General features: G+C 47.2%; 1 protein-coding gene across 8 annotated transcripts in view; it reads left to right on the top strand.

Annotated features, from left to right (window-relative positions):
* LOC119965187 (complexin-2) overlaps positions 1–25,691 on the top strand; it is a 352,423-nt gene that overhangs the window by 308,782 nt on the left and 17,950 nt on the right. For 7 of the 8 annotated variants that reach the window (XM_038795602.1, XM_038795598.1, XM_038795601.1 and 4 more), the window contains one exon: positions 7,357–7,532. In XM_038795602.1, the coding sequence (XP_038651530.1) occupies positions 7,357–7,532 (176 nt within the window). Of the gene's footprint in view, positions 1–3,790; positions 3,894–7,356; positions 7,533–25,691 lie in introns of those variants that run through there. The other variant, XM_038795596.1, reaches the window with a different exon arrangement.

Genomic DNA, 25,691 nt, shown 5'->3' on the forward strand with positions numbered 1-25,691 from the left:
ATTGTAACTATTGTATCTTGAGGAAGTTATGGGGAAAGCCCGTCATATTAATGCCAGCCATGCATTTAAGTGGCCAGTGGTGGTCTGGACTTTTCTGGGATCAAGGACATTGGGCACAATTGTAACCCTCCCCCACCACCCTCCCACTGGCCAACTGGCTGCCAATAGCCCTTCATTGCAGGCAGCAGCACAGGGGCGAGGGGGCGGGGGTTTGGTGCAGGGCAGTGGCAGCTGCTGGCAGTGCACCCACCAGAGAGCCAGGTTTGCTGTGACACCCTGGTTGAACACCAGCAGTAGTGAAATGAGGCTCTGAAGTGAATATTAATTATCCATTTAAGAGCATCAATTGGTGGTGGGGCGGGAAGGCCATTCACAAACCTTCCCACCTGGACTTAATTGAGGTAGAGAATAGAAGGCAGGAGGGTCCCTCCCAACTGATTAAATTCAACCTCCACTCACTCCCCACCCTCCCCACCAACCCTCCCCACCCCCACCTCCACTCTTCCCCCGGCAGTTCAGACTCATCTTGAGGCAGAGCACTAAATTCTGTCTAATGTTTCCCTGAGGTTTTTGGAATAATTTTGCCAAGGCCAGTCTTCCGACACCTTTTATTTACCTAACGGTAAAGACCGCAGCTGCGGTTTACAGCACAGAAATGCAAATCCAAACTCGGACCTACAGACTATCAGTCTGCGTTGAAGCTGTGGGTTTTAAATTCCTGCTGGTCGTTTCCCAGTGGGTGAGCTCCCACCTGCTCAGTCGAGAATTCCATACTCCAAGAAGCCCAAGGGGAGATCTATCGAAGATCCCCCATGTCCTTCATGGCCACACAACATCCCTCCCCCCTTAAGTCTGTTTCTCCCAAAGTACCCCCGCTGCAAGAAAGTCTCTTCTGCCGCTTGGCGAAAGGTCAGAGTCAGTCGAGGGTGGGACTGGATTGGGGATCTTCTTTTCCAGAGGGAGCCCGGAAGTGTTAATGACATGGGTTTCTCTTCAGGGTCCACTTCAGTAGGGGCACCAGCCTCCTCTGCTTCCGCCTCAGAATCTGGGTCCCTGTTTTCCAGAAGGGCAAGCGCTGGGTCGGTTTTAAGTTGTTGCCTGGATCTGTTGGCAGACACCTCCATGGCTGGTAGCGAGGCTTGGTCAAGGGCAGACTCCCTGCTCTTGAGGTGCTCCTTTGTGGCCTTACCCGGATCTTCACTTTGTAAGACACTGGTTCTGTTCTCTCCATTATGATCCCAGGGGTCTACTTGGGACTTTCTCCGAAGTTGTTTACTTAAACCTGATCGCCTGAGTTGTAATTTACTTTCTGGTTCTGTGGTTGGGACTCCAACCTCCCCGGCAGGTTTGGGAATAGTTGGCTTAGTCTCGTACGAAGCCGCCGTCCCATTAGCAGTTCGGGTGACACAATTTGTGTTGTTGTGGGAGGGGTGATCCTATAATTGAATAAAAGCCATACCAATTTGGTCTCTATGGATGCGGCAGTTTGTTTCTTCATGCCGGTTTTAAAAGTCGGCACCGCCCGTTCCACCAGCCCATTGGACGATGGGTGATGCTGTTCTGATGTATCTGATGCCATTGGACAAGATGAAGTTTTGGAACTCAGAACTGGTGAAGGCAGTGCCGTTATCAGAAACCAGGACTTCTGGTATTCTGTGCGTACAGAAACTCTGTTGTGATTTCTCGATTGTAACATAGGAGGTAGTGGAGCCCATGCAATGTATCACCCACCATTAAAGAGAGGGAAGACAAGCGTGGCTCACTCTGCGAACTGTAGGGGTCTTACTATGCCTAGATTTTCCAAGTGCCCAAGATCGGTCTCCTCATTTTCCAGTAGGGTGTATGGAACCAGTCTCATTGAAAATATTGAGGCAAGGCATCAAAGTCGACATAAATCTTGGCTTTGGCTCCCCATATTTTTCCAAGTCCTTTCTGGAAACCTGATGACTTCATACAGTCCTCCCATGCCTGACAAACTCCAACCTGATCTGCTGGAGCCAATCTCTTCCTCATTCGGCTTTGTCCTTGTTCCCACACTATGATGAGTGGGCGTCAGGCTAATTTCTGCCTGTATGTCACTGGGGTCATTGTGGTGTCCTTTATTCATAATGGTTCCCCATATAGGTGGCTAGTCTGGCCTTTGTGTCTTCTAAGCTCCAGAGTTGAATACCAGTTTGGTGGTGATCATACATCTCCTCCCATGTCCAGCTCCATTTTCAATGGTTTACCAGGAGTTCCACCATTACTGGGACAACCTAAGTTGTAATGATACGATTTAGTTGCACTGTCCCTGTTGCTGGAAGTAGGTATACCTGTGTGGTGCAGGACTGTTCTGGCCTTGGCTTCTTCCCTGAACAGCACATGTTTTGTCTATTCCTATAACAGTGTCTTGGCTGTTCCCTTTGGTAGTGCTTGCAATTGTCCATCGTCTGGCATCTGCAATCTTCTGAAACAACTTCCCTGGCATTCTTGGGGCCATCATTACCTTACCTTGAATTCTGGGTGATGCGAGCTGAGCTCCGATACTGCAATGTGGTACTTGACATCTCACTGACACAAGCCCCCTCAGTTGAGAAATGGTCACTGTTATACCAGGCACCTCCCCATAACTGGAGGACATTGCTGTCTGATGGCCCTTGTAGCCCCTGAGCCCCTTTTTCTGCATTTTCCAGTGATTGAGCTATTTTGATGGCTGTTTATAAATCTAGGTTGAGTTCTTCCAATAATTTCTTTTGGGTTGTCAAGTTATTTATTCTGGATAACAATCTGTCTCGTAATATTTCATTCAGGGACGGTCCAAATTCACCATGTTCTGACAATTTTCGGAATCTGGCCAAAAACACGGTGACAGGTTCCCCCGGGGATCTCCCTGCTGTGTTAAAGCAATATCACTGGAGTACAACAGAGAGATTCAAATCATAGTGGTTTCTTACCAAGTCTATTAACTCGTTAAAGTCCTCAAGTCATGGGGCATCTGGATAGGTCAGACTTTTTAATCATGCTCAAATGTCGGGGCCCTGCATGGCGTCAGTCGGATAATTTTCTGTTTTTCATGTCCCTCAATATTATTTGTCCAGAAGAAGTAACGCATGTCCTTTGCATATTCGGCCTAGTCTTCTCCACTTCATAGGGTTCAAGTTTACCGAAGAAAGACTTGTTATTGACAATGAAGGTTGTTTGAAGAAAAAAATTACTTGTTTACTTCTTGTCGCCAATGTAATAATCTCGTCAAGGCCAGTCTTCCGACACCATACTCTTTTATATCTATAACGGAAAAGGCCACAGCTGCAGTTTACAGCGCACAAATCCAAGCTTGGGGACATACAGAATACCAGTCTGGGTTGAAAGTGGTTGAAGCAGCTCGTTTCCCAGTGGGCGAGATCCTGCCCGCTCAATAGGGAGGTTCATATTCCATGAAACCCATGACAAGATCTACTGATGATTCCCCGTGTCCATCGTGGCCACAGTCTTAATGTAGATTGGCAGTTTGAGACAACCAAAGAAACAGGGAGGCAAGTCAAAAAATATACGGAGCATTAAATTCAGATCCGTAGCGCAGCTGGAGATGGTACAACAGAAACCAATCAATCTCCTGGGGTACACACTGCCCACCAGCTGCTTCTGGTGCGGCGTGTGTGGTGCATCGTCATGAGATGTCCCAAGCATGCACTGAAAGAAACTGAACTTGTCTGTTCTTAACTTTGCATGGCTCATTGACTGATTGGATATTTAAACCATGCAGGTTCACTCAACATTCATACATTGTGCACAAAAGATCAAGCATTCACCCACAAGATGCACTCAGATGCCAGGCACCAACTTGAAGATAATGGGATTTGGAGGAATTTCTGCTTTGACAAAATCTCTGGAAGTACTCTGGAGTGTTTTTGGAGGTGAGATCCTGGATTTGGGAGTAAGTTTTGCTCCACTCTCTCAGGGAGGGCAGAGGTTACATATGAAGGCTGCAGCTGTGGACTCTCGCAGCACGATAGAGAAATGGAGCAGAGGCTAAGGAGATGGAATGCTCTACCCAGCATCCTCCACCAGGTTAGAGATGGAATCCTCCATGCCTTCTGACAGAGTCAGGAGGCTGTCTGCGAGACCAGCCTTTGCACCCAGCATCTTAGTGTGCATCCTGATCAGCATTAGTCTACATGCGGGCCCACTGAGGTCCTCATCTGAACTTTCTGTAGCTGATATAGTCTGCCACCTCACCTATCAGGGGACAGACACACAAGCCTTCCTTTTCCCAACATGGTTGGAACCCATTTGTGGACAGTGACAGTGAAGATGAAAGGTCAGTAGCTGAATTGGTGGCAGCGACTGTCAGATCAAGTGACGGGTCTCAACGGTGTTGTGCTTTTACTCTCACCTCATCCTGGGACTGCTGTGGTTGAGCAGGTGGCATTTTCAAAGTGCCCAGAAGCAGAAAATCAGAAGTCAAAGATTAGTGCGAGGGAAGGGAAAGTGGGGTGGAAAGTAAGACATTCATGGTGACACCATCTGTACCTTGCTCCTCATGTCAGATAGCAGGATGCGCGTTAGTTGAGATGAAGGGGCATAAGGCAAGAGCATGGCATCATCCTAAATGTTTTGCAGCAATGTTGTGAGCTCTGTCACAGTCATTTGAAGAGGCATTCACTGACCGTGACCAACTGTGTACGGTCAGTTGATTTTTTAGGGCATTGCTGCAATGTTCTTAGGTCTAGACATTGGGGACTGAGCTCTTTGACCACCTGTTTCCTTTTGGAGAGTGATCCTTGAGGGTCTCCTGGTGTGCAGAAATATGGTATCTTTCCTCCTGCCCACCAACTCCCCACCCCCCACTGAGGGTCCCAGCACCATAGCTTTAACCCTGGAATCCACACAATGCCCAGTTATGTTTTCCTTGTTTTGAATTGCAGCAATAGTGTTAAGCAGCACCCTCCTATCATTTAGTGCCTTTCCTTTAAGGAGGACAGAATGCCTTTAAGAACAGAAGGCCGGCTACACCACAGCTCTTTCTGAATGCTGCTCAACTACCTGCTGAACATAGAGGCAGTCAGCATCGCTGTAGATGCCCGGCCCTATTCTACAATTATAGAATGAGGTGGCAGCACCCAATTTACATGCTGCCTACCTTCACCAGAATTAGTGTGGGCGGGTTGCTAATTACGATCCTGTGCCAGAAAAAGAAATCGCAAACCAATTTTTAGCCCCAAATCTTCTGTGAAGTTGCAAGAAAAGGATTACAGAATTCTCTCATCCAAGGTTAATTAATTGAAGTGGACACAATTCAAATGAACATCAGTTATTTTCATTACCAGCAGCTTCTGAATGCTATATTTTTCACTAATTGATTATGAATGGGCAGAAAATTAAATCTTTTCAGGCCCCAAGTCAAAACTCATCCTGCTGACTAGGCGCACAGCCAAGGGAAATGGACGTTGCACACTGAGAACTCTAGTTTCATCTGATAAATGGAAGATCACCAGACCGCACAGACACGACCTTCTTTCATTCTTGTGGTGCCAGTTCCAACACATGGCTTTTGCTCACAAGGTGACAGCCAGAAATGGGCAGGTCAGCCTTTTTTTGTCTGAGACCAGTATGCAAAGGACCCATTTTAAAAAAATGTTTTGACTGGCTATTTCAAACTGCTGTAAGTCTGCCTGGGGCCAGTTATCTCTGCCTCAGTGCCAGCACTTGGAATGGTGGCAGGACAGCCAGTCTCCATCACGCATACAGAATAGTGAGACCCTCAGTGCAACCAATTTACGGGGACACTGGTTGCACCAGCTACACATAAGTGCGGGAAGTGGTACATTTAGACCACTCCCTAAAGAGCTAGACTTCAATGTTACAGCAACTTCAGGTACTGGAGGATGAACTAAGATGCTCCGAGACTGGTTGGCAGTTGTAAGGAACTAGAATGGATGCAAGTGAAGTGACACTGTTTAAATACCACTTCGGTGTTCCAGTGCCAGCTCTTCCAACACAACAACAGCAACAGATTTTTCTCTGGCAGCTAATCATGATTAAATCTGCATGTGTAATTTGGTTTGGGGAATGTGTGTTATACTGTATCCATGGTAAAATACATCATTTTGGCACTTTGTTGGAGCTTACTGTTGAAGCTATAAGAGTGAACAAGAGTATAAGTGCTTCGGGGTCAAATACTGTAGTATTGTTTTTTTTAACAATTTATATTTACATAACCAAATATTAACAACTGTCAACTTAAAGGAGCTCTGTTCTGCACTTTAGTCTACCTGTGGACATTTTTTTAGTAGCAACCATTAAAATAATTCTGTTTTTTTTTTCATCTGAAGAGTCCACATTTTAAGCACTTTGATTATAAATAAATAACCAGGTTACTGCAGCACAATGATATATGCATGAGGTAACTCAGCCACTTAAACTCACTCTCAAACTCCCTCAGCCTGGTTTCCTCAGTGTCTGTTTGGGTTCCTCAGCTGCCGTCTCTGTTCCACAGTGATGGGGGGGCATTTCACTTTTATGAACTGAATTGCACTACCTCAAAGGGCAGTGGAAGCAATTTCAGCAGTAACTTTCGAAAAGGATTGGAAAATTACTTAAATAGAAAAGGATTGCAGGGCTATAGAAAAGGAGCAGGGGATGGTAGGACTAATTGGATAGTTATTGCAAAGAAGTAGCACAGGTATGATGGACTGAATTACCTCTTTCTGTACTGCAAGATTCGATGATTCAAATAATATGCAATGCTTCACATTTCCCAGTGGAGGCAATAATTCCCATGATAATGGATCCCAAGAAAAGGTTGCAATAATGCAAAGCACATTTGGCATCATCCCGTTCCTGATACCAGCAAACATCTTCTTAATTTGCAGCCAGGGGTCAGAGGAAGCATGTTGACTCAGTTATGACCTTCCCCGCATGCAGCTGGCACCTATGGAAGGCTGCCTTCGGCCTAATGTGGAGGCACCCTTCAGCATGGTTTAAGCTATCAAGCAAGATTTACAAATCTTCAATTAATGGGAGCATTGTGGCTCACTTTGCCATTGTAATCATTCTTTGCGATTTTCTGCCACATCACTATTGCCCCTTTTATGCCAAACTACAGCCCCGTCAATGCTGCAACCTTCCTGGATTTTACACTACCTGGCCAGTTGTGTGGCACGTCAAGGTGTATGTGGTACAAACCTATTCAAAATAAGCTTACGACCCATTGCAAAGTCTGACCTGGTCCACTTTCACAGAGATTGGACCAGATGCAATCATACCAAGGCTCCTCTTGTGTTTCCATCACAAAACTGGAGCCAATATTTAAGGAAGGAAAGACATCCTGTTACTTTTGATCTTCACGGCTATATTACATCATGTTCTTTCATACAGGGGCCACCAAAGACATGGGGAAGATGTTGGGAGGTGATGAAGAGAAAGACCCTGATGCACAGAAGAAGGAAGAAGAAAGACAAGAGGCCCTTCGTCAACAGGAAGATGAACGTAAACAAAAACATATTAGAATGGAAGTCGAACGGGAAAAAGTACGGCAACAAATACGAGATAAGGTAAACAAACTTAATTGCTCCTTCAGGAACAGTGGATGTTTTAACTGTTACCAATTGTATTTGTAATAGTGCTAATAACAGGTAAGGACAATAACATAGGAACGAATGGATCAAAACCTTCTTCCATGTTTGCCTGGATTTCTTCCCGGTGCTCTAGTTTCCTCCCACAGTCCAAAGATGTGCTGATTAGGTGGATTGGCCATGCTAAATGCCTCTTAGGCTGGGGTTATAGGGAGGGGGATTGGGCCTAGATAAGGTTGGCTTTCGAAGGGTCAGTGCAGACTCGATGGGCTGAGTGGTCTATCAGGGATTCTATGATTCTATGAAATCTGAACACAACTTCCAGCATAATAATTGCCGAGTTAAAAATCTGTATTAAAATGATCCTTTGGGTTCTGGGTTCACATTTCTTACCATTGTTCCCTCGTTTGGCAAATATTGCACAATCTTAATACATGGTGCATGTTAAATTTTTAAATTACACTTTAGCTGAGTGATAGGATATATCTAACAGATAACAAAGGTCAGTACTGTCAGGTTGGGAATGTAAAACATATCCTGAGGGACAGATGTATTTTTTATTAAATGACTAAATTATGCACGGTTGTCTATGTTATAATCATGTTCCTGCCCTTTTACAAAATTCTGCGTGACCTTCCATTACATCACTCATAGCTGATTAAAAAAACAAAGGGTTAGCATTTCCCCAGTGCTTCCCCAATTTCCCGCCGTATTTTCAATGGCAGGTGGAAAGGATAGAAAACTGACATGGTTGTTAGAAGGACTTGAATTTCCACAGGAGTAGGATTGCTTTTATGATGCCTGCTGATTAATGTTTATTTTTTCATAGATATGTTATTCCATAAATAAATAATAATTCCATAAAGACGGGACTGGTTTAGCACAGTGGGCTAAACAGCTGGCTTGTAATGCAGAACAATGCCAGCAGCGCGGGTTCAATTCCCGTACCGACCTCCCCGAACAGGCGCCGGAATGTGGCGACTCGGGGGTTTTCACAGTAACTTCATTGAAGCCTACTTGTGACAATAAGCGATTCTTATTATTATTATTAGAAATATTGGGGTGAATTTGTTCTGCAATGATCACACATAACAGGCCAGAGCAAATCAGCAGGACATTTTCCTTTGAGGACCAATTTCATTCTGACTATCTTTTCTTTTATAAAGATATAAAAGTTAGCGATAAAGTTTTGAATTTTATCTTGTGAAAATGGGCGACCTGTGCGATGTAATGCCTGGCATGATGATTTTGGGTTGACAATCCTGTCATCATGCTGGTCAGCAATAATACAGTAGGCAGAGACTGCCTGCTATTTTGAAACAATCAATCACCAGCCATTTAATTGGTTGAATGCCATTTTATCTCACATCTCTCAAAGGTCAGGTCAGGAGTTGGATATTCCGGGCCCATTCACCTTGGACTCAAATCCCGTTATGGCCTCGAACTCGCGTGAGAGAGCCATAACAGAATTTGTGCTGGCGAGATCTCAGAATGAGATGATCACTGCCCCTCAGCGAGGGCATGAACCTGATTATCATATATTTAAATAGATTGGAATATGCCAAAACTTTGGGCTGGATTCTCCACCCTGCCGTACCACATTTCTGCCTCAACCCGCTGGTGGGATTCTCCGTTATGCCAGCCGGTCAATGGGGTTTCCCATTGTGGGGCAGGCCATGCCGTCGGGAAACCCCCGGGCGCTGGCAGAACGGAGCATAGCGCCGGCAGAGAATCCCTGCCCCATACCTTCTGGCTTTGCCGTATGTTTCTCCCATTGGCATGGCGTCATGCCAGCAGGAATCACGACTGTTCTGCAGCAGTTGAGATGGTGCGCCGAGGGTGCGGAGGCCTGTGTAGCTCCTGAGCGGCAGAGATATAGAACAGTACAGCACAGAACAGGCCCTTCGGCCCTCGATGTTGTGCCGAGCAATGATCACCCTACTTAAACCCACGTAACCCATATACCCGTAACCCAACAATCCCCCCATTAACCTTACACTACGGGCAATTTAGCATGGCCAATCCACCTAACCCGCACATCTTTGGACTGTGGGAGGAAACCGGAGCACCCGGAGGAAACCCACGCACACACGGGGAGGACGTGCAGACTCCACACAGACAGTGACCCAGCCGGGAATCGAACCTGGGACCCTGGAGCTGTGAAGCATTGATGCTAACCACCATGCTACCGTGAGGCCCATGGCAGGGCAGATCCTTGACTCTGTCCCCTGGCTCCCTCGCACTGCCAGGATGGTGCTTCCATGTTGGCACTGTCCCCGGCACTGTCAGGTTGGCACTTCCACGTTGACATGGCCACAATGTCCATTGGCATTCGGGGGTGGGGGGCTGTTTCTTAACTTTGAGATCGGGGCGCCCTTTAAAAATGGGGCCCTGATCGTTATAAAGCCAGGCTAGCCAGGTAAGTCCTACCCCACAAGAATAACAGTGTACAACATGGCACCCTATTTTTTTTGACAAAATGTCAGATGATCTGGAGAAAACTTGGCTGCTTCTTGGGGAGAAACCCACCGGTTTGCAGCCGGAACCTGACACCTTGCCATTTTTTAGGAAAATTCCACCCATTGTTTTTTTGATTTGTTCAATTTCAATATATGTTGCACTAGAACCGGAATGTTTTACATTCTACAGATCCATGTGTCCAGCAGATAGGTACTGGATGCAAAATATTTAATTCCATTAATTTTCTTCATCATTTTATCATCATGCATAGAAATATTCTCATTATATATTAACGTTATTAGATTTTCAACCAACTCACCATCCCGTATTTGTACAATAATACAACAAAATTCACTTCTTTATCATCAGAATTGCCACATTTCAATTTGAATATTCTCAAATTCACTATGTGAATTGGATTTTAGTATTTTATTGGTTCGGCTGCTTGTAATTCATTGCTTAATTGCCATTCTTATTGTGCAGTTGGTTTCCAATAAACTAACAGATATCTTCATTTGTACCATTCTTCCATAAAAGTTTAATATTTCTCAAATCAAGGTCAGGATAGTTGACAATAAAGATGGTAATTTTTTCATTTGCAGCTCAACTTTAATCTGTAAACAAATCCAAAATATTTGAGTGCTGTTCACTTTTGTTTTGATGGGAGAGACACGAGCCCACTGCAGATTGTGATTTGTTATAGAGTGGTACAGTTTCAGGCCTGAATACAGGAGCAGCATTCTTTGATCAAAAATCACTGTGTGTAAAAAAAATATTGCCAAGAAGTATCAAGTATACCCAAGTGTTGGCCTTATCAATTATTTTCTAATCCAATATTTCTATGATCTCAACGAGTAGCGCCATTTCTCACCTCATCTGCCAGAAAGGGTAATCAAAAGTCTCATTTCACAAGTATTATTCCCTATCCGGTATAACAAATACCTGATTCAAGTGACATGAATTTCACTCGGCTTTCTCTTAGTAATAGCTTCTTAACCCATGCCTCAACGAACATCCCTACCTGCACCAGGGTAAGTTCCTATTCTTCTCCAATAACCTTTCTTAGAACTTCTCTCAGTGAGAATATCAACTAACTTGCGCCATTTGCCAATGTCACTTCTGCGGAGTTGGGTGTACCGAGTGAATGATGATGTCTTTAGAAAAGTGGTCTGGAGGGATTCATTTCCAAATTATCAATATTTGTGAGCTTTATGAATTGAAGTACATGATATACATTAACTGCAAACAATAAAAGATACATCCGTTAAATATTGTAGAACGAGACAGTTCCAAGTCAATAATATTGAACTTAACTCCCTGAAACAGCCATGTACATTAGGGCTGACTAATGGCTTTGTTGATCATTTAGTGGAGTGGTGTGTTAATGTATGTTGCGTAGGTGAGAAAAGTATGCCGAGTCACAGTTATAAAGATTAATATAAGTTTATTTTACTAGAAAGTCTATCTAGTTCCACGCTAATATAATTCGACTCACTCTGGATCCCATAGTTACATTTATTTGCAGGATCCTGAAACTAATCTGCAAAGTACATTTATCATAATACTAGAAAATAATTCAGGTGACTGAAATCGTCTGCAGTCAGAGCTGCATCAAAAGGCACGGCAATCTAATGGAGATATTTCAAATAATGAAGAGTTTGGTAAGGTAAACAAAAAAATATATATGTCCATTGCTCACCAGGACAGTACTTAACTAGAAGTCTTAAATTTAAGATCATCTCCTAAAGATTGGAGAAACTGTGAGTTCACGGAATGTCCTCCCAGGAAGAATGATGGAAGCAGAACCCAGGATAATTTTTTAAAGGGAAATAAACAAATGAAAATCAAGCATGTGACAGGGAATGGAGGAAAGGCCGAGGAATGGAAACAAGCGTGGGGACCGGGGGTGGATTTTCTGGATCTCACAAGAGCAGGAAATGTGAAGTAAGGGGTGATTGAATCAGGCAGGATGTGAAATTCCGATCTCCCAACAGCCGCCTGAGATGCAGGGATAAAGTCAGCAGCAAATTTGCTTCATTCCAGCCAGAGGTGGGTTCATGCCTATAACACATGAGTACACATTAGAGTAAGACTTTTTAGGTAAAGTCTTAGCTTCAAGACAAAGTCAGCACCATATGAGAATCTCGTGACGTTCGATTGGCATTCATTTAAAGGTGGCATCCACGAGTTGACTTGTTGCTGCTTCAGAAGTCATCAGTTTTTCCTTGTTGAACTCTGGTAGCAGCTTGTATGGAGGCTCATTGAGAGCCAGGGTGACTCAATGGTGGCAGGGTGTGGAATGGCGACAAGGGGATGGAGAGTGGGAGAGAAATACAAGGGAGGACAGAGGTTGGGGTCAGGGGCATGGAGGGGTGAAGTGGAAAGGACCTAAAATCCTGGCTGCGGAGGGGAAAGTTGGTCAAGGTAAGAAAATGAAGGGCCTAAAAAATGGTGCCAATACTGCCCAAATGTAGGTCCATCTCGGGGTGTTGGATGGTAGCGTCCTTGCATGTCTTTGAGTTCGCCTACAACATTTCAATTATCCCCACTTTCGGTGATCCGTGACAGCGTTCTTTATAATGTACAGCAGGAAATGCCAGCTGGGCCTTCACGTTCAGCCATGTTCCACAGAGTGGCAAATACAATGCTGGATACTAACATGAACATTCAATGAAGGGTGCACACAAAAAAAACAACATTGGATACAGTTCCCTCATTTGCCCGCTGGAGGTTTGGTGGCAAGTGGGAGCAGGGAATCTGCTGGGAACCAAAAAGCTAGAAACTCGCCGATGTAAAATTACGCAGCAATCCTCCCAATGGTGGGTTAATGGTGGCTCTGTCTTCCTGCTGGCTGATGGCATCAACATCATTTGCATTAATTTGCCCCTTATGAATGCTCATTAAAATGACGACCTGCTGCCATCCAGTCAGGACTTCCAATCTTGCATCACACCAGCTTGAAATTACGCCTGTCTAAAACTTGATTGCTAAAGAGCGACGTTCACAAGGCCACAAGAGATTTTGAGGTGAATGAAACAAAACCTTTATGCCATTCTGGTGCACTGCTCCTAATTCGCTGTACGCACCTTCCTTCCTTCCATTTCCATGCCAAGCTGATCTTCATGGTCAGCATTGTGCTGCTGGATTTATGGATCCTCAGTGACTGTGCCACATCCCTCTGTGACTGGCTCAGGTCAGCCAGGGTCCAGGCAACGTCATAGATGCCGCAGCCATGTAATGTTGTGACTGGGCCAAGCTGTGGAGCGCCGCTGCAATGTCCAGGTGGATCTGGTACATAGCTGCCTGTAACAGGGCAGCCCTCTCCTGTGCCTCAGCCACCGTCTGCACAGAGTGCCCAGACCTTGGACATCCTGACCCATGGCCGATACCTTCGCCCCCAAGGCCTCCACTGTGGATGCCATATCTGCGGTGTTGGCCTGGATGGCACTCATGGTCGGCACCGCTGCCTGCCCCTGCAGGTGGTTAGACTCCTACAACTGGACTTGCAGGTGCTGGATGGTTGCTGACAGCCCCTAATGTAGTCTCCAGCTTTGAGTCTACATCTTCAGCATTGATGGGACCGCCGTTTCCAGACGCCCCAGACCAGTCTGGAAGGCGAGTCGTCCCTCGGGTTGTGCAGCCGTCCGACGTCTGCCTTCTCGGGCATTCCTACCTCCACCTGATGTACCACAATATGTGTGCGGTGTGCACCAGATAGTGCCCCAGGGGCCTCTTCACTGAAGTGCCCAACCGAGGTGAGTGTCTCTGGCATGGTGGAAGTGTTGGAGACAGCTGGAAATTAGTGTTGACCCCCAAACTGGTGCTCTGGGTGTCACAGGGGGTTTGGGGGCTCGCATCGTTGTGCGGTGCCACCTCGTCGCTGGAGATGTCCTAGTGTTGTGACCAGGGGCGAGGGACACCAGAAGGGCCCGCCTCATCGCCAGTTGATCCTGCAAGACACTACACATGATGCATGACAGGATCGCCCATTGGGGTGGTGGTGTGGGGGGCGGTAGGATTGTGTGGAGGTGGTGAGGTGCTGCGTTTGGGATGGTGTGGAGGAGGTGGGGGGGTTGGGGTTGTGGGGGAGGTGAGGTGGTGGTATTTGAGTATTGTGGGGGAGGTGAGGAGGAGGGGTGCCATTGGGACTGCAACTCAGCGGGGGCTCACTTGGTTCCCAGGTGCCAACCTCCACCTCAGCAACTGCCCTCTCCCCGGGCCCACCGACCAGGGCCAGCGGGCCTCTTCAAGTCCTCTCTCTCTACCTGCTGTTTGTGCACTGCCTTCTCCTAGCCGGGCGGTGGGTGGCAGCCACCCTTGGCAATAGGATGCCTCGCCTCTCCTCCATGGTGTCCATCAGGGTCTCAAGCTCGGCATCTACGAACTGGGGTGCTGCTCTTTGTGCTGCCATCTTGTTGGCTGGAATGAGCATGTGTGGGGAGTGGAGAGTTTCTATGCAGCTGCAGCTTGTCAGCCTCCCGAGTGCCAATCCTGACCCTGGAAATCAGACCTGTTTTTCATTGGAATTGCTGTAGTTCCATGTGGCGCAGGTGCTAGCCCATTAACGGATCCTGAATTTCTCTGGGACCGGTGCCACCTCTGTAGTCATAGCATACCACCGATCAGTCCTGGCGTCAGAGCTTAGTGTCTGAGACAGAGAATCCAGCCCATGGTAATATTACTCGCAGGTTCCGCAACATAAATGGAGGATAAGCCTGAGAATGTTTTATCACATCCAAAAACTTCTCTTTGAAATTATATGTTCACCAATGTGTTACTCATTGGTTGTTCCATGTATCAGTGCCATTCTCCGACCAGGAGACGCAGCTGTGTAGACCCTTCCACACGGCCCAATCTGATTGGAACCAAATCCTGACATCCACGTATTCCACTGGTGCCCAAAATGAACATCCTTGACTTCCAGGGTGTTTAACCCGCAGTGACGTGCCAGTTACATGCAGCACTCACCAGACCAGCAACAAAAGCATCAGAAATCTGCAGAAGCATTTCTCCAACATCTTCATCAGGTTTCCCAGTTGGATCAATGTCACACACCAGGTCCCGCAATGTATTCTTGTTTAAAACGTGATTGCCTTTTGGACTTGTATGTCACCCTGAGCCCGGTGTTCCTGGTTCTAAGTAACTTCGAAAAAATTGCCCTTCTTTCAAACTACTGAAGGAAATAGCAGTAGCTTCCAGGCATTTGAGCAGCAGCAAACAGTAGACACAACCTGTGGCACCACTTGAGAATATTTTGTTTATTAAACATTCAACAGTACCTTTAGACAAAGTGATGAAAACCTACTACTTAACAGTCCATTTATCACACCAACCATTAATCAACAAAGAAAAGGCACCATGCCATACACATACAAGTACCTTTTTACTACAAAATATCAGTACAATCACAAAATTACAGTAGTTCATGTACAAAGAAAACCCAAACACACTGTATCACCCCTCACATGCCAACATAATGGAGAATTCTTGCTATTTGGTCGTGTTACATATTAGTCGCTGTCCGTGAGCCTCCGTTGTACAGGCCTTGTTGTATGGCCTAATTTCATCAGAACCGATTGGCGTTCAAGGTGCAATAAAACAGCCTCGATGTCCAATGTGCTTGACTCGTGGCGATATGCAGACCCTCACAATAAAAGCACCAGTAATCTATAACAGCATTTCTTCAACACCCCTCAACGGAACCACTTCTCCAGTATAGGTTTTTAAAGCTATCTTCTAGAGTTTCAGAGCAAAATGTCGGAACTTTACTTGATAAGCAGTCTCTGGCACCAGCGAGACAGCTACCCCAGCGTCCACCTCCATCTTCACTGGCTGATCATCCAGTAACACAGTGACTCAATATTGGTACACCAGAGATAGCTAGTACATTTAAGACAGTTCATCATTGGACTGTGAATTGAGTTTCTCCTCACGTCCCTTTTGTACCATAGAACATAGAACAGTACAGCACAGAACAGGCCCTTCGGCCCTCAATGTTGTGCCGAACAATGATCACCCGACTCAAACCCACGTATCCACCCTATACCCGTAACCCAACAACCCCCCCCCCCCCCCCCAAACAACCTTTACTTTTTAGGACACTACAGGCAATTTAGCATAGCCAATCCACCTAACCCGCACATCTTTGGACTGTGGGAGGAAACCGGAGCACCCGGAGGAAACCCACGCACACACGGGGAGGACGTGCAGACTCCGCACAGACAGTGACCCAGCCGGGAATTGAACCTGGGACCCTGGAGCTGTGAAGCATTTATGCTAACCACCATGCTACCGTGTTGCCCTGGTGGACACTTTTGCCTGAAGTGTGTTTCTTTTTCCAACAAGCGGGTACAATGTGGCCCTTTCTGCCACAATTTCTGCATATGATGTCTTTGCACCAACAATCTGCTGTTGAGTGCCTGGTTTTTGCACACCTGTAACACAGTGGTTAGCAGTGTTACTTCCCAGCTCCTGGAACCTGGGTTCAATTCCCGGCTTGGGTCACTGTCTCTTCGGAGTCTGTATGTTCTCCCTGTGTCTGCTTGGGTTTCCTCCGGGTGCTCCGGTTTCCTCCCACAAGTCCTGAAAGACCTGCTTGTGAGGTAAATTGGACATTCTGAATTCTCCCTCAGTATACCCAAACTGGCGCTGAAGTGTGGCGACTAGTGGATTTTCACAGTAACTTATTTACAGTGTTAATGTAAGCCTACTTGTGACATGAACAAAGATTATTATTATTAATGCGAGTCTCTGTCTTTGTTAGAGTTTTGGCCGACTTCTTATGAATTCTTGTGCTCAAACTCATTTGTTGAGCTTCTTTGGCTGCTAATTCCGTGGATACAACAACTTCCAAAGCTTTCTTTAAGGTCAGGTTGTTTTCAGTTAACAACCGTTTTGAATAGCTTCTTAAGGTTTTGAATAGCTCCTTAAACCACAGACTAATCTATCTCTGATGGTATTGTTTAATTCATTTCCAAATTTGAAATGTTTAGCCAGTCATTTCAGGGTAGCTACAAACTGCAATTGATACACCTTCTTCCTGGTTCTGAAACCAACCTTTTTGCGATGACTAACGGTTTTGGTAAATAGTGGCCCTGCAAAGTTTCCAATATTTCACCGTAGTTTTTCGTTCCTGACTTTTCCAACTGTACTAGACTCCTAAGGAGCTTAAGTGTTTTCCCCTCCATTATACTCAGGCAAGTTGGGACTTTTATATCTGTTGCCATTTTGTTCTCTTGGGCCAAATAGTTGAATCTCCTTGTATGGAATCATAGAATTTACAGTGCAGAAGGAGGCCGAGCGACCCATCGAGTCTGCATCGGCTCTTGGACAGAGCGCCCTACTGAAGCCCATGCCTCAACCCTATCCCCGTAACCCAATAACCCCACCGAACCTTTTTGGACACAAAGGGCAAGTTATCATGGCCAATCCACCTAACCTGCACATCTTTGGACTATGGGAGGAGGAAACCCACGCAGTCACGGGGATAACGTGCAGACTCTGCACAGACAGTGACCCAAGCCGGAAATTGAAACCTGGGACCCTGGAACTGTGAGGCAACTGTGCTAACCACTAGGCTACCGTGCTGTCCTTGTATATGAGCTCCATCACTCTGTATTCTCATCAAACGGTACCACAGCACCAAAACCTCCTGCCATTTTTGATTATGGAAGGACCTGTATGTGCACGATGTGCCAGTTATTTAGCACGACCTTGCTTCCTTTTTCCTTCGAAATCCAGGCAAACCTGAGCTCAGCCTGTTTGCCTTTTGTGTTTTAGAACACCCCAGCTCTAAATTTGTTGTTGCAGGGTGCTTGCTTCTCTCAGTGCCCCTGGTAATGCTATGGGATGTTTGAGGCAGAGCACACGGTGAGCTTCTTTCCAAAGTCATTTGATCTTCGGATTCCGCAATGATTTTTCAGTTCGCCTGGTGGCTGGGCTCCCCTCGGTCACCAGCTTTCAACAACCTTAATTATTTATTTTTCTTTTTGGGTGCCGACAAACGCTTCCAACTTGTCGCCAGTTGTTATGTGGTGGATTAAGGATAACAGATCTCAGACATTCAAACAAATGAAGAGCTTTATTAGCAAGATGTCAACACTATAGGCTGCAAATTTCCATGCAAATGGCCAATGACGTTATGTGATCGGTCTCTTAACGTTTCCCTGTTCTATTGCAAGACTGTGAATGAGGAAACACTAGAAATACATGAATGCACAATAGATACCACATTGTTCACTGAACGGGATGCTGCAATTTTTATTTGAGATGTTAAACCAAGGCCGCATCTGTCCATGAAGGTGGATGTAAAAATGCCATGACACCACTCAGAAAAAGCGCAAGGAAGTATCTTTCTATTCGGAGGCGGAGAATCGCAGAGGCCCCGGAGAATACCGGGTCGGGTCCGCTAATGACATGCAAATGGTGTTGACTGCATGGGCATTTTGGACCACATTGACGCTGTTGTCGAGATGACGGAGAATTGCGATTTGGCGTCAAATCCGCACCCGCCGCAATTTTGGTGTCAGAACCTATTCTCTGCCCAATCATGTTTCACGAATTCAGTGTCAGCCAATGGAAAATCCCGCCCATGTTCTGAGACTCCTGCCTGTCAGGCCAGGAACATACCAACCAAATCCATAGGAGATATTAAACACTTCCAGCCTCATTTTGTTAAAATTTGCACAGATGGAATAATCTATTCAGTGTTATTACAGATTGTTCAAAGACCAAGAGCTTGCTGTAAACTTAAATTTACATTGTAAATGCCATGAACCTACAGTCCAGAGAAACCTCTAATTATCTTGCCTGGTATTCAGTTCCAGCCTGGCTCAATTTCCTGCAAACATATTTGCTAAAAGTGAAGTGTAATTGTCGATATTTGAGGGAATTTTCGCAGCCAAATTCCCATTGGTACCTTAAACTTCAGCTCTTTTGCAAGGATTGGTCAGGTGCAGTGATCCATTTTGAAAGAATCACAATTATATCAAAATGTTACAAATCATCTCAATCGATTGCTACTCGAAAACTGCCGCAGGTTTCCTAGCAACATCCATAAAACAAGTACCCTCTTTAACAAAGATAGGAGATTTAAATTCTCTTCTGAGAGCAGTTATCACTTGTAAATTAGCAAGTGATCTGAAGACATTCCTTTCATGCAGAGAGAGATCAAAATTGGACGGGATTCTCCCCTTCCCTGCGGGGTGGGCCGTACCGGCGCCGAGGAGCGGCGTGAACCACTCCGGCGTCGGGCCGTCCGGAAGGTGCGGAATCCTCCATACCTTCAGAGGCTAGGCCGGGGCCGGCGGGGTTGGTGCTGCACCAGGCACAAGTTGGGCCTCCGCCGGCCGGCACAAGTTGACGCATGCGCGGGAGCGCCAGAGTGTGCTGGCATCATCCCAGCGCAGGGAGGTTCTTCTCTGCGCCGGCCATGGACGACCGTTACACCAGCCGGCGCGGAGGGAAAGAGTGCCCCCCACGGCAAAGGTCCACCCACGGATCGATGGGCCCCAATCGTGGGCGAGATCCCCCCCCGACCAGCACGGCGCCATTACTGCCCCCGTCGAACAACCGGTGCCGGAGAATCCGGCAGCCGGCGGCGGGGCGGGATTCACGCAGCCCCCCTGCCGATTCTCCGGCCCAGCGAGGTGTCGGAGAATCCCGCCCCTTGTTTGGCTGGATGCAGCTCCAACTCTGAAAACTAAACCAAACACACACTGTAACTGCCAGCTCAAAAACAAAAGTAAAAACAGACAGCCCAGCTCCACCCACACTCTGACATCACTGCAGCTATTTGATAAATACCCATTTCGTAAAGGTATATCCACCACAGCTATTTGATAAACACCAATTTCTTAAATGTACTCTCACATGACACTGGCCCCTGGCTGCTATAGGAGAGGATGTTGGACAACTCCTTCTTGCCACCATGCAATGTTTCCATGCCCACCTCCCAGCCCATGTGGAAGGGCTGATCTTTAATTTGAAAAAGAAGTGTTGTGTTTTTCTGCAGATCCCCCTGCCTCACCTTATTCAGCAGCAAGTCCTGACTGCCCTGGAGGTGTGAAGCTTCTGGCATAAGGTCCCCCCCCCCGCCTGTGCTTCACCCAGGCCCCCCCCCCCCCCCTCCGCACTCTCTGCCCTCTAAAAGATGGATGAAAGTTCCACCCCTTACAAAATTGATCATGAAATCTTGGAAATGGTGTCCTGTGTCCCAGCTGTTTCCTGGTGGGACCTGACAAACTCCAGCTGTGGGTAACTAGGATTTGGATGGATATGCCATCGATATTTAGGCAAGGATCTGAAAAAGTGAAAAGAAATATGAACCATAAAAGTAGTCAAGAACAAGCTAATGAAAGTGAACTTAAAAGCAGGTAATATGTACTGCTGGATGAATCTCAAAAATGAAGCTAAAGTGCAGGCAGTATTTAAATTTAGAATACTTTTCTATCCCTGGCTATATTTCTGAAAATAACATTATCAGGCAAACTCAGCAACATGATTTGAATATATGGTGGGAACTTTGCAGTACCCCAGGCAGAAAGGCATGTGCTATGCAATAGCTCCCCTTTGTGTTTCATCACAATTTGAGTGGATGGGTGGGCAAAATGATTGAAATCAATTTTCCATGCTGTAAATTTGGGGCTGCTATGACAACTGTTCACATTCCTTCTGAGCGAGAGCTTACCTTTGCTAAGCTGGTATTATTTTCGACATTAAAGCTTCTTAACAGACTTACTGAAGAAAAATATTAAACTCCTCAGAATTGTCACCCTGCACTGCCCGAAAAGGGAATGTTTGCTGAATTGTTCAGGCATTTAGATGCGTCTCCCAATACACTGACAGGCACCGATGCATATCTGCAACCTCTGCGCCTCACTTAGGCTGACACAGGGAACAAAGAAAACTGATTTTGTATTGCATGAGACAAGCCACCAGGAAATGCTCAGCATTCCCCTTCTCAATTCAGTGAATGTGGCCCAACGTAGAGGGGACTGAAGAATACTCAGAAACATACATGGAAAATAGAAGCAGGAGGAGACCATTCGGCCCTTCGAGCCTGCTCCGCCATTCATTATGATCATGGCTGATCATCAAGTTCAACCTGATCACGCCTTACCCCCATACCTATTGTTCCTTTTAACCCCAAGAGCTATATCGAACTCCTTCTTGAAATTACACACTGTTTTGGCCTCAACTACTTTCGTCGGTAGCAAATTTCACAGATTCAACACTCTCTGGATGAAGAAATTTCTCCTCACCTCAATCCTAAAGTCACCTTTATCCTCAAACTATGACCCCTAGTTCTGGACTCCCCCTCCATCGGGAACGTTCTTTCTGAACTACCCTATTTAATCCTGTTAGTATTTTCTAAGTTTCTATGAGAGCCTCTCTCATTCTTCTAAACTCCAATTAATGTAATTCTAACTGATTTAGTCTCTCCTCATGTGACAGTCCCACCATCCCCCGGAATCAGCCTGGTAAATCTTTGTTGCACTCCCTCCATAGCAAGAACAGCTTTCCTCAGATAAGGACACCAAACTGCGCACAATACTCCAGGTGTGGCCTCACCAATGCCCTATACAATTGCAGTAAAACATCTCTATTCATATACTCAAATCCTCTCGCTATGAAGGCCAACATACATTTGCCTTCTTTGCCACCTGCTGTACCTACACGCTTACTTTCAGTGGCTGATGCATAAAGACACCAAGGTATCGCTGTGTATCTACCTCTCTCAATTTACATCCATTCAAAGAATAATCTGCTTTCCTTATTTTGCTACTGTCGGACAACCTCACACTTATCCACATTATACTGCATCTGCCTTGCATATGTCCACTCACTAAGCCTGTCCAAATCCCGCTGAAGCATCTCTGCATCCTCCTCACAGCCAGTGCGGCACGGTGGCGCAATTGTTAGCACTGTTGTCTCATGGTGCCAAGGACCCAGGTTCGATCCTGACCCCAGGTCACTGTCTGTGTGACGTTTGTACATTCTCCCTGTATCTGCCTGGGTCTCACCCACACAACCCAAAGATGTGCAGGGTAGGTGAATTGGCCATGCTAAATTACCGCTGTGGTGTATGTATTCACCTAATGCATGAGCTGCCTGTATAATGATGTGACCTATTGCGACCTATCACCTGGAAGTGGTGTTACGAGCTACTTCCAGGTACTGTACTGGAACCCCGGTGGGCTCTGGCTCCGCCCTCACCGGGGCCATATATAGACCGGCCACCTGTGGGTGGCACTCATTTGTACAGCCAACTCTGGCAGGCGAGTTCATGGTTAATAAACCCTAATGTTCACTCACTCTCACGGTCTCACAGTGAATTGATGGTACAACAATTTATTAACCATCGACAGCAACATGGAAGCCCCTCTAAAGCTAGATAAGCTCAAACTCGATGCGCGCGCGTCAGAGCCCAAAGAGATCTTCGAACATTGGCTTCGCTGCTTCGAGGCCTACCTCAACTCCTCCACAAAGCCTCCCACGGATACCCTCAAGCTGCGACTCCTCCATGCTCGGGTGAGCCAGCCCACACAGCGACGTGCAGCGACTGTGGGAAAAAGGGACACTTAGCTGGAGTCTGTCTGGGCCGATCTAAGGCCCAGAAATCGAAAACTCACCAGGCCTGACCCATGGACTCGCAGGCCCACAGATCCCGCAATGTGGCTGCGTGCCTGCCCGGAACGCCCCCTTCAGACGCATCATCAGCCTCGTGCGACTCATGGGGGCCGCCCGGCATCTCTAACACCGGCCGACAGGTGCGACTCGTCGGGGCTGCCATTTTGGCCGCTGGCTCCGGCACCGACCGACACGTGCGACCGGTGGGGCTGGCCATCTTGGTCGCCATCTTCGCCCCAGCCCAACACGTGCAACTCATGGGGGCCGCCACCTTATGAATTGATGGTATAACAGCCCCTTATTTGAAAAAAAAAATTGGGTAATCTCAACTGCTAGTGTGGCGGCCGCAGTGGAAAGCCCGCTGCATGAAGTTGGCACCATTAGTGTAAGTGTCCAAGGCGCTGCGCAGTCGGTGACGGCCATGGCTGAGATTCTAGACAGAATGTCCGCCTCGCTGGGGGATGTCTACCCAGTACCAGTCTGACCTTGATGAGGTTCTGCGAGACATGTCTCTCAGATGGGCATAGCCAAAGGGCTGCGGATCTTGTTTCAGACGCAGGTGAGCATTGCCTAGGTGTTGCACAGCATGGCCCAATCAATGAGGAGCATCGCTGAGGACATTAACATGACGGTGCAGGCATTGTGGAGCCGCCAAGGCTGGCAGAGCCAGATGATGCAGGGGCTCGAACCAGCTGCCCCTCCATCCCAAGGTGAACCCCCGGGCCCTATGAGCACCGAGAGGGAGGAGGTGATGCTGGGTGCGAACCCAGACCTGTCCCATGGAGTGGCCACGGTGTCCACCAGCTCCCCCGAGTTCCACTCCTTTGATGAGGCCACGTCACAGCCAGCACACTGGCCACGGTGGCACAACTGTGCATGTGCTGCTGACAACAGAGCCGGGACCCTCCGGCCCTAGAGCCCCCAGAGGATGTCCGGCAGGGGCCTCAAAGGCCATGGGACTAGATAAGCAGCATGCTGCCTCCGCCTCAGATGTACGTCCTAGGCGTAGTGGTAGAGCTACGAGGGCAAAGTACATCGAGGATCACTGAGGGCACTATGGGAGGGGGTCGGTGGGGGGGGGGGGGGTAGTCAGCGGTGGGGTGAAGGGAGTGGGGATGGGGCAGCACCATTTGGTGGCTGGGGAATTGTCAAACACAATAAACACCTTTCTACACAACTTGTACAAGGCCTCTGTCACCTTCTTCGGCAATGAGAGCTGACCTTCGAACCCTTGGCCCATCTCCCTAGGCATCTCCCACTCCCTACGGCACCCACCCATGCTCTGGCTGTGGACATTTCCCAGAAGCTGTCCCCCATCCTCTGGCTGTTTGGATATTGGCTGCTGCATATGTGGCGTTGCCTTCTGCAGTGTTTAAGCACAGTGTCCATGCATCAAGGTGTGATTGGGATGCTGGGCAATGTGTCCTACATGGCCCGCCCACCCACGGGGATCCACTTGGGTTGTGTGAAGTGCTCACTTAACCACAATTCCCAATTCCCTGTTAGCGACAGCCTTCACCCACATGGCCAGAGACTTCGGTAGTCGGTGAGGGTTATGGATGTTCAGTGAGGCTGACAGGTGGGGACAAGAGTTGCCCCAGCAACAGGTACACACAATCCAGAGATTGGCATGGTGATGTCGTATGTTGTTGCCCCCCCAGTTGCCCCCCCCCCCCCCCCCCAGTGTCCCCACCCACCCTCCCATGGCGGCCATCCCTGCAGAGGGTCCCCCACCCACCCCCCCAGCTGAGGTTCCCCACCCCTCCAGTCGAGCATTGCGGTGGCACGTCCAGCACCCCAGGCTCTTTGCCTGTGAGAAAAGATGGCTACTCACCTCCTCGGCTCCCCACAGAAGCCCTTCCGCCAGGTTCACTTTTTCAAAAGGAGTACTGTTCAGCGCCAGCGTGACCACTTGCTGGGGTGGCTGCGGAATGACGGGAAGCCACTGGATATTGGGTGGCTCTCATTAATTGTATGGAAATGGGAAAATGTGGTCATAATTGGTTTCTCACCATGCTACAGCGAGATCCCGATTTCACCTACGGGAACAGACCACCTGGCACGGTTCTCGTTTTCTGCTTCTCCCGTGATTCACTGGCCTTCTTTCGCTTGAGCGAGAACGTAACGAGGCCGGAGAATCGCGCCCAATATAGTTCTCCCGTCCAAATTTTTGATGTATAATGTGAACAGTTGGGGTCCTTGCACAGTTCCCTGTCACTGTTTGCCAATCGGAAAAAGACCCATTTATTCCGACGTTTTGCTTCCTGTCTGCTAACCAGCTCTCTACCCATCTCAAGACACCACTCACAATCCCATGCGTTTTAACTTTACTTAGCAATCTGTTATGTGAGACCTTGTCGAAAGCCTTCTGATGTGAATAAATGTGAAGAGCTGAATCACTGCATTTATACTCTATTAAACAGTTGGGACCTCGCATTACAGAGAATAAATCAGCAGGTCTGCAGTGACAAGCACCTGACAGAACATGTAAAAGGGGGAAAGTGCACTGAGGGTGCTTTCCTGATGGGAAAAAAAAAATTAATTTCTGCACGGCCCTGAACTAACATGGCGCAGAGGTAGGCCTAACATCCCCTACCACCTGGCTGGCTGAAGAACGGAAAGGTATGCCGAGTACCATCGTCAAACAATTAGACAGTTCTTCATCCCTCATACCCATGTCCATTCGAGGGCAGAAATACATCACTCAGGTAAATGTACTGAGGAAATGTGCGCAGAGATCACAGGTGTAGCTGTTACGGGCTATAACAAACAGAAATACATGACCCAATTAAATAAAGCAGTCTTGACTTCTATTTAATCAGCTGACAAATGTTTTGAGCCTTTTTTCCTGTTGCAGCTAGAGCCCCACATGCTGACCAGTCACATCAATAATAACTTTCCATCTACATCGCACACCTCATGGAATAAAAATGTCCCAAAGTGCTTTACAGGAGTGTTATCAGACAAAATTAGACATCAATACACAAAAGACAACAGACGCGATTCTCTGACCTCGCTACGCTTTCGCTCGAGAGAAATTAGGTTAGT

This window comes from Scyliorhinus canicula, chromosome 4, assembly GCF_902713615.1.
Source record: "Scyliorhinus canicula chromosome 4, sScyCan1.1, whole genome shotgun sequence".
Classification (NCBI taxonomy): domain Eukaryota; kingdom Metazoa; phylum Chordata; class Chondrichthyes; order Carcharhiniformes; family Scyliorhinidae; genus Scyliorhinus; species Scyliorhinus canicula.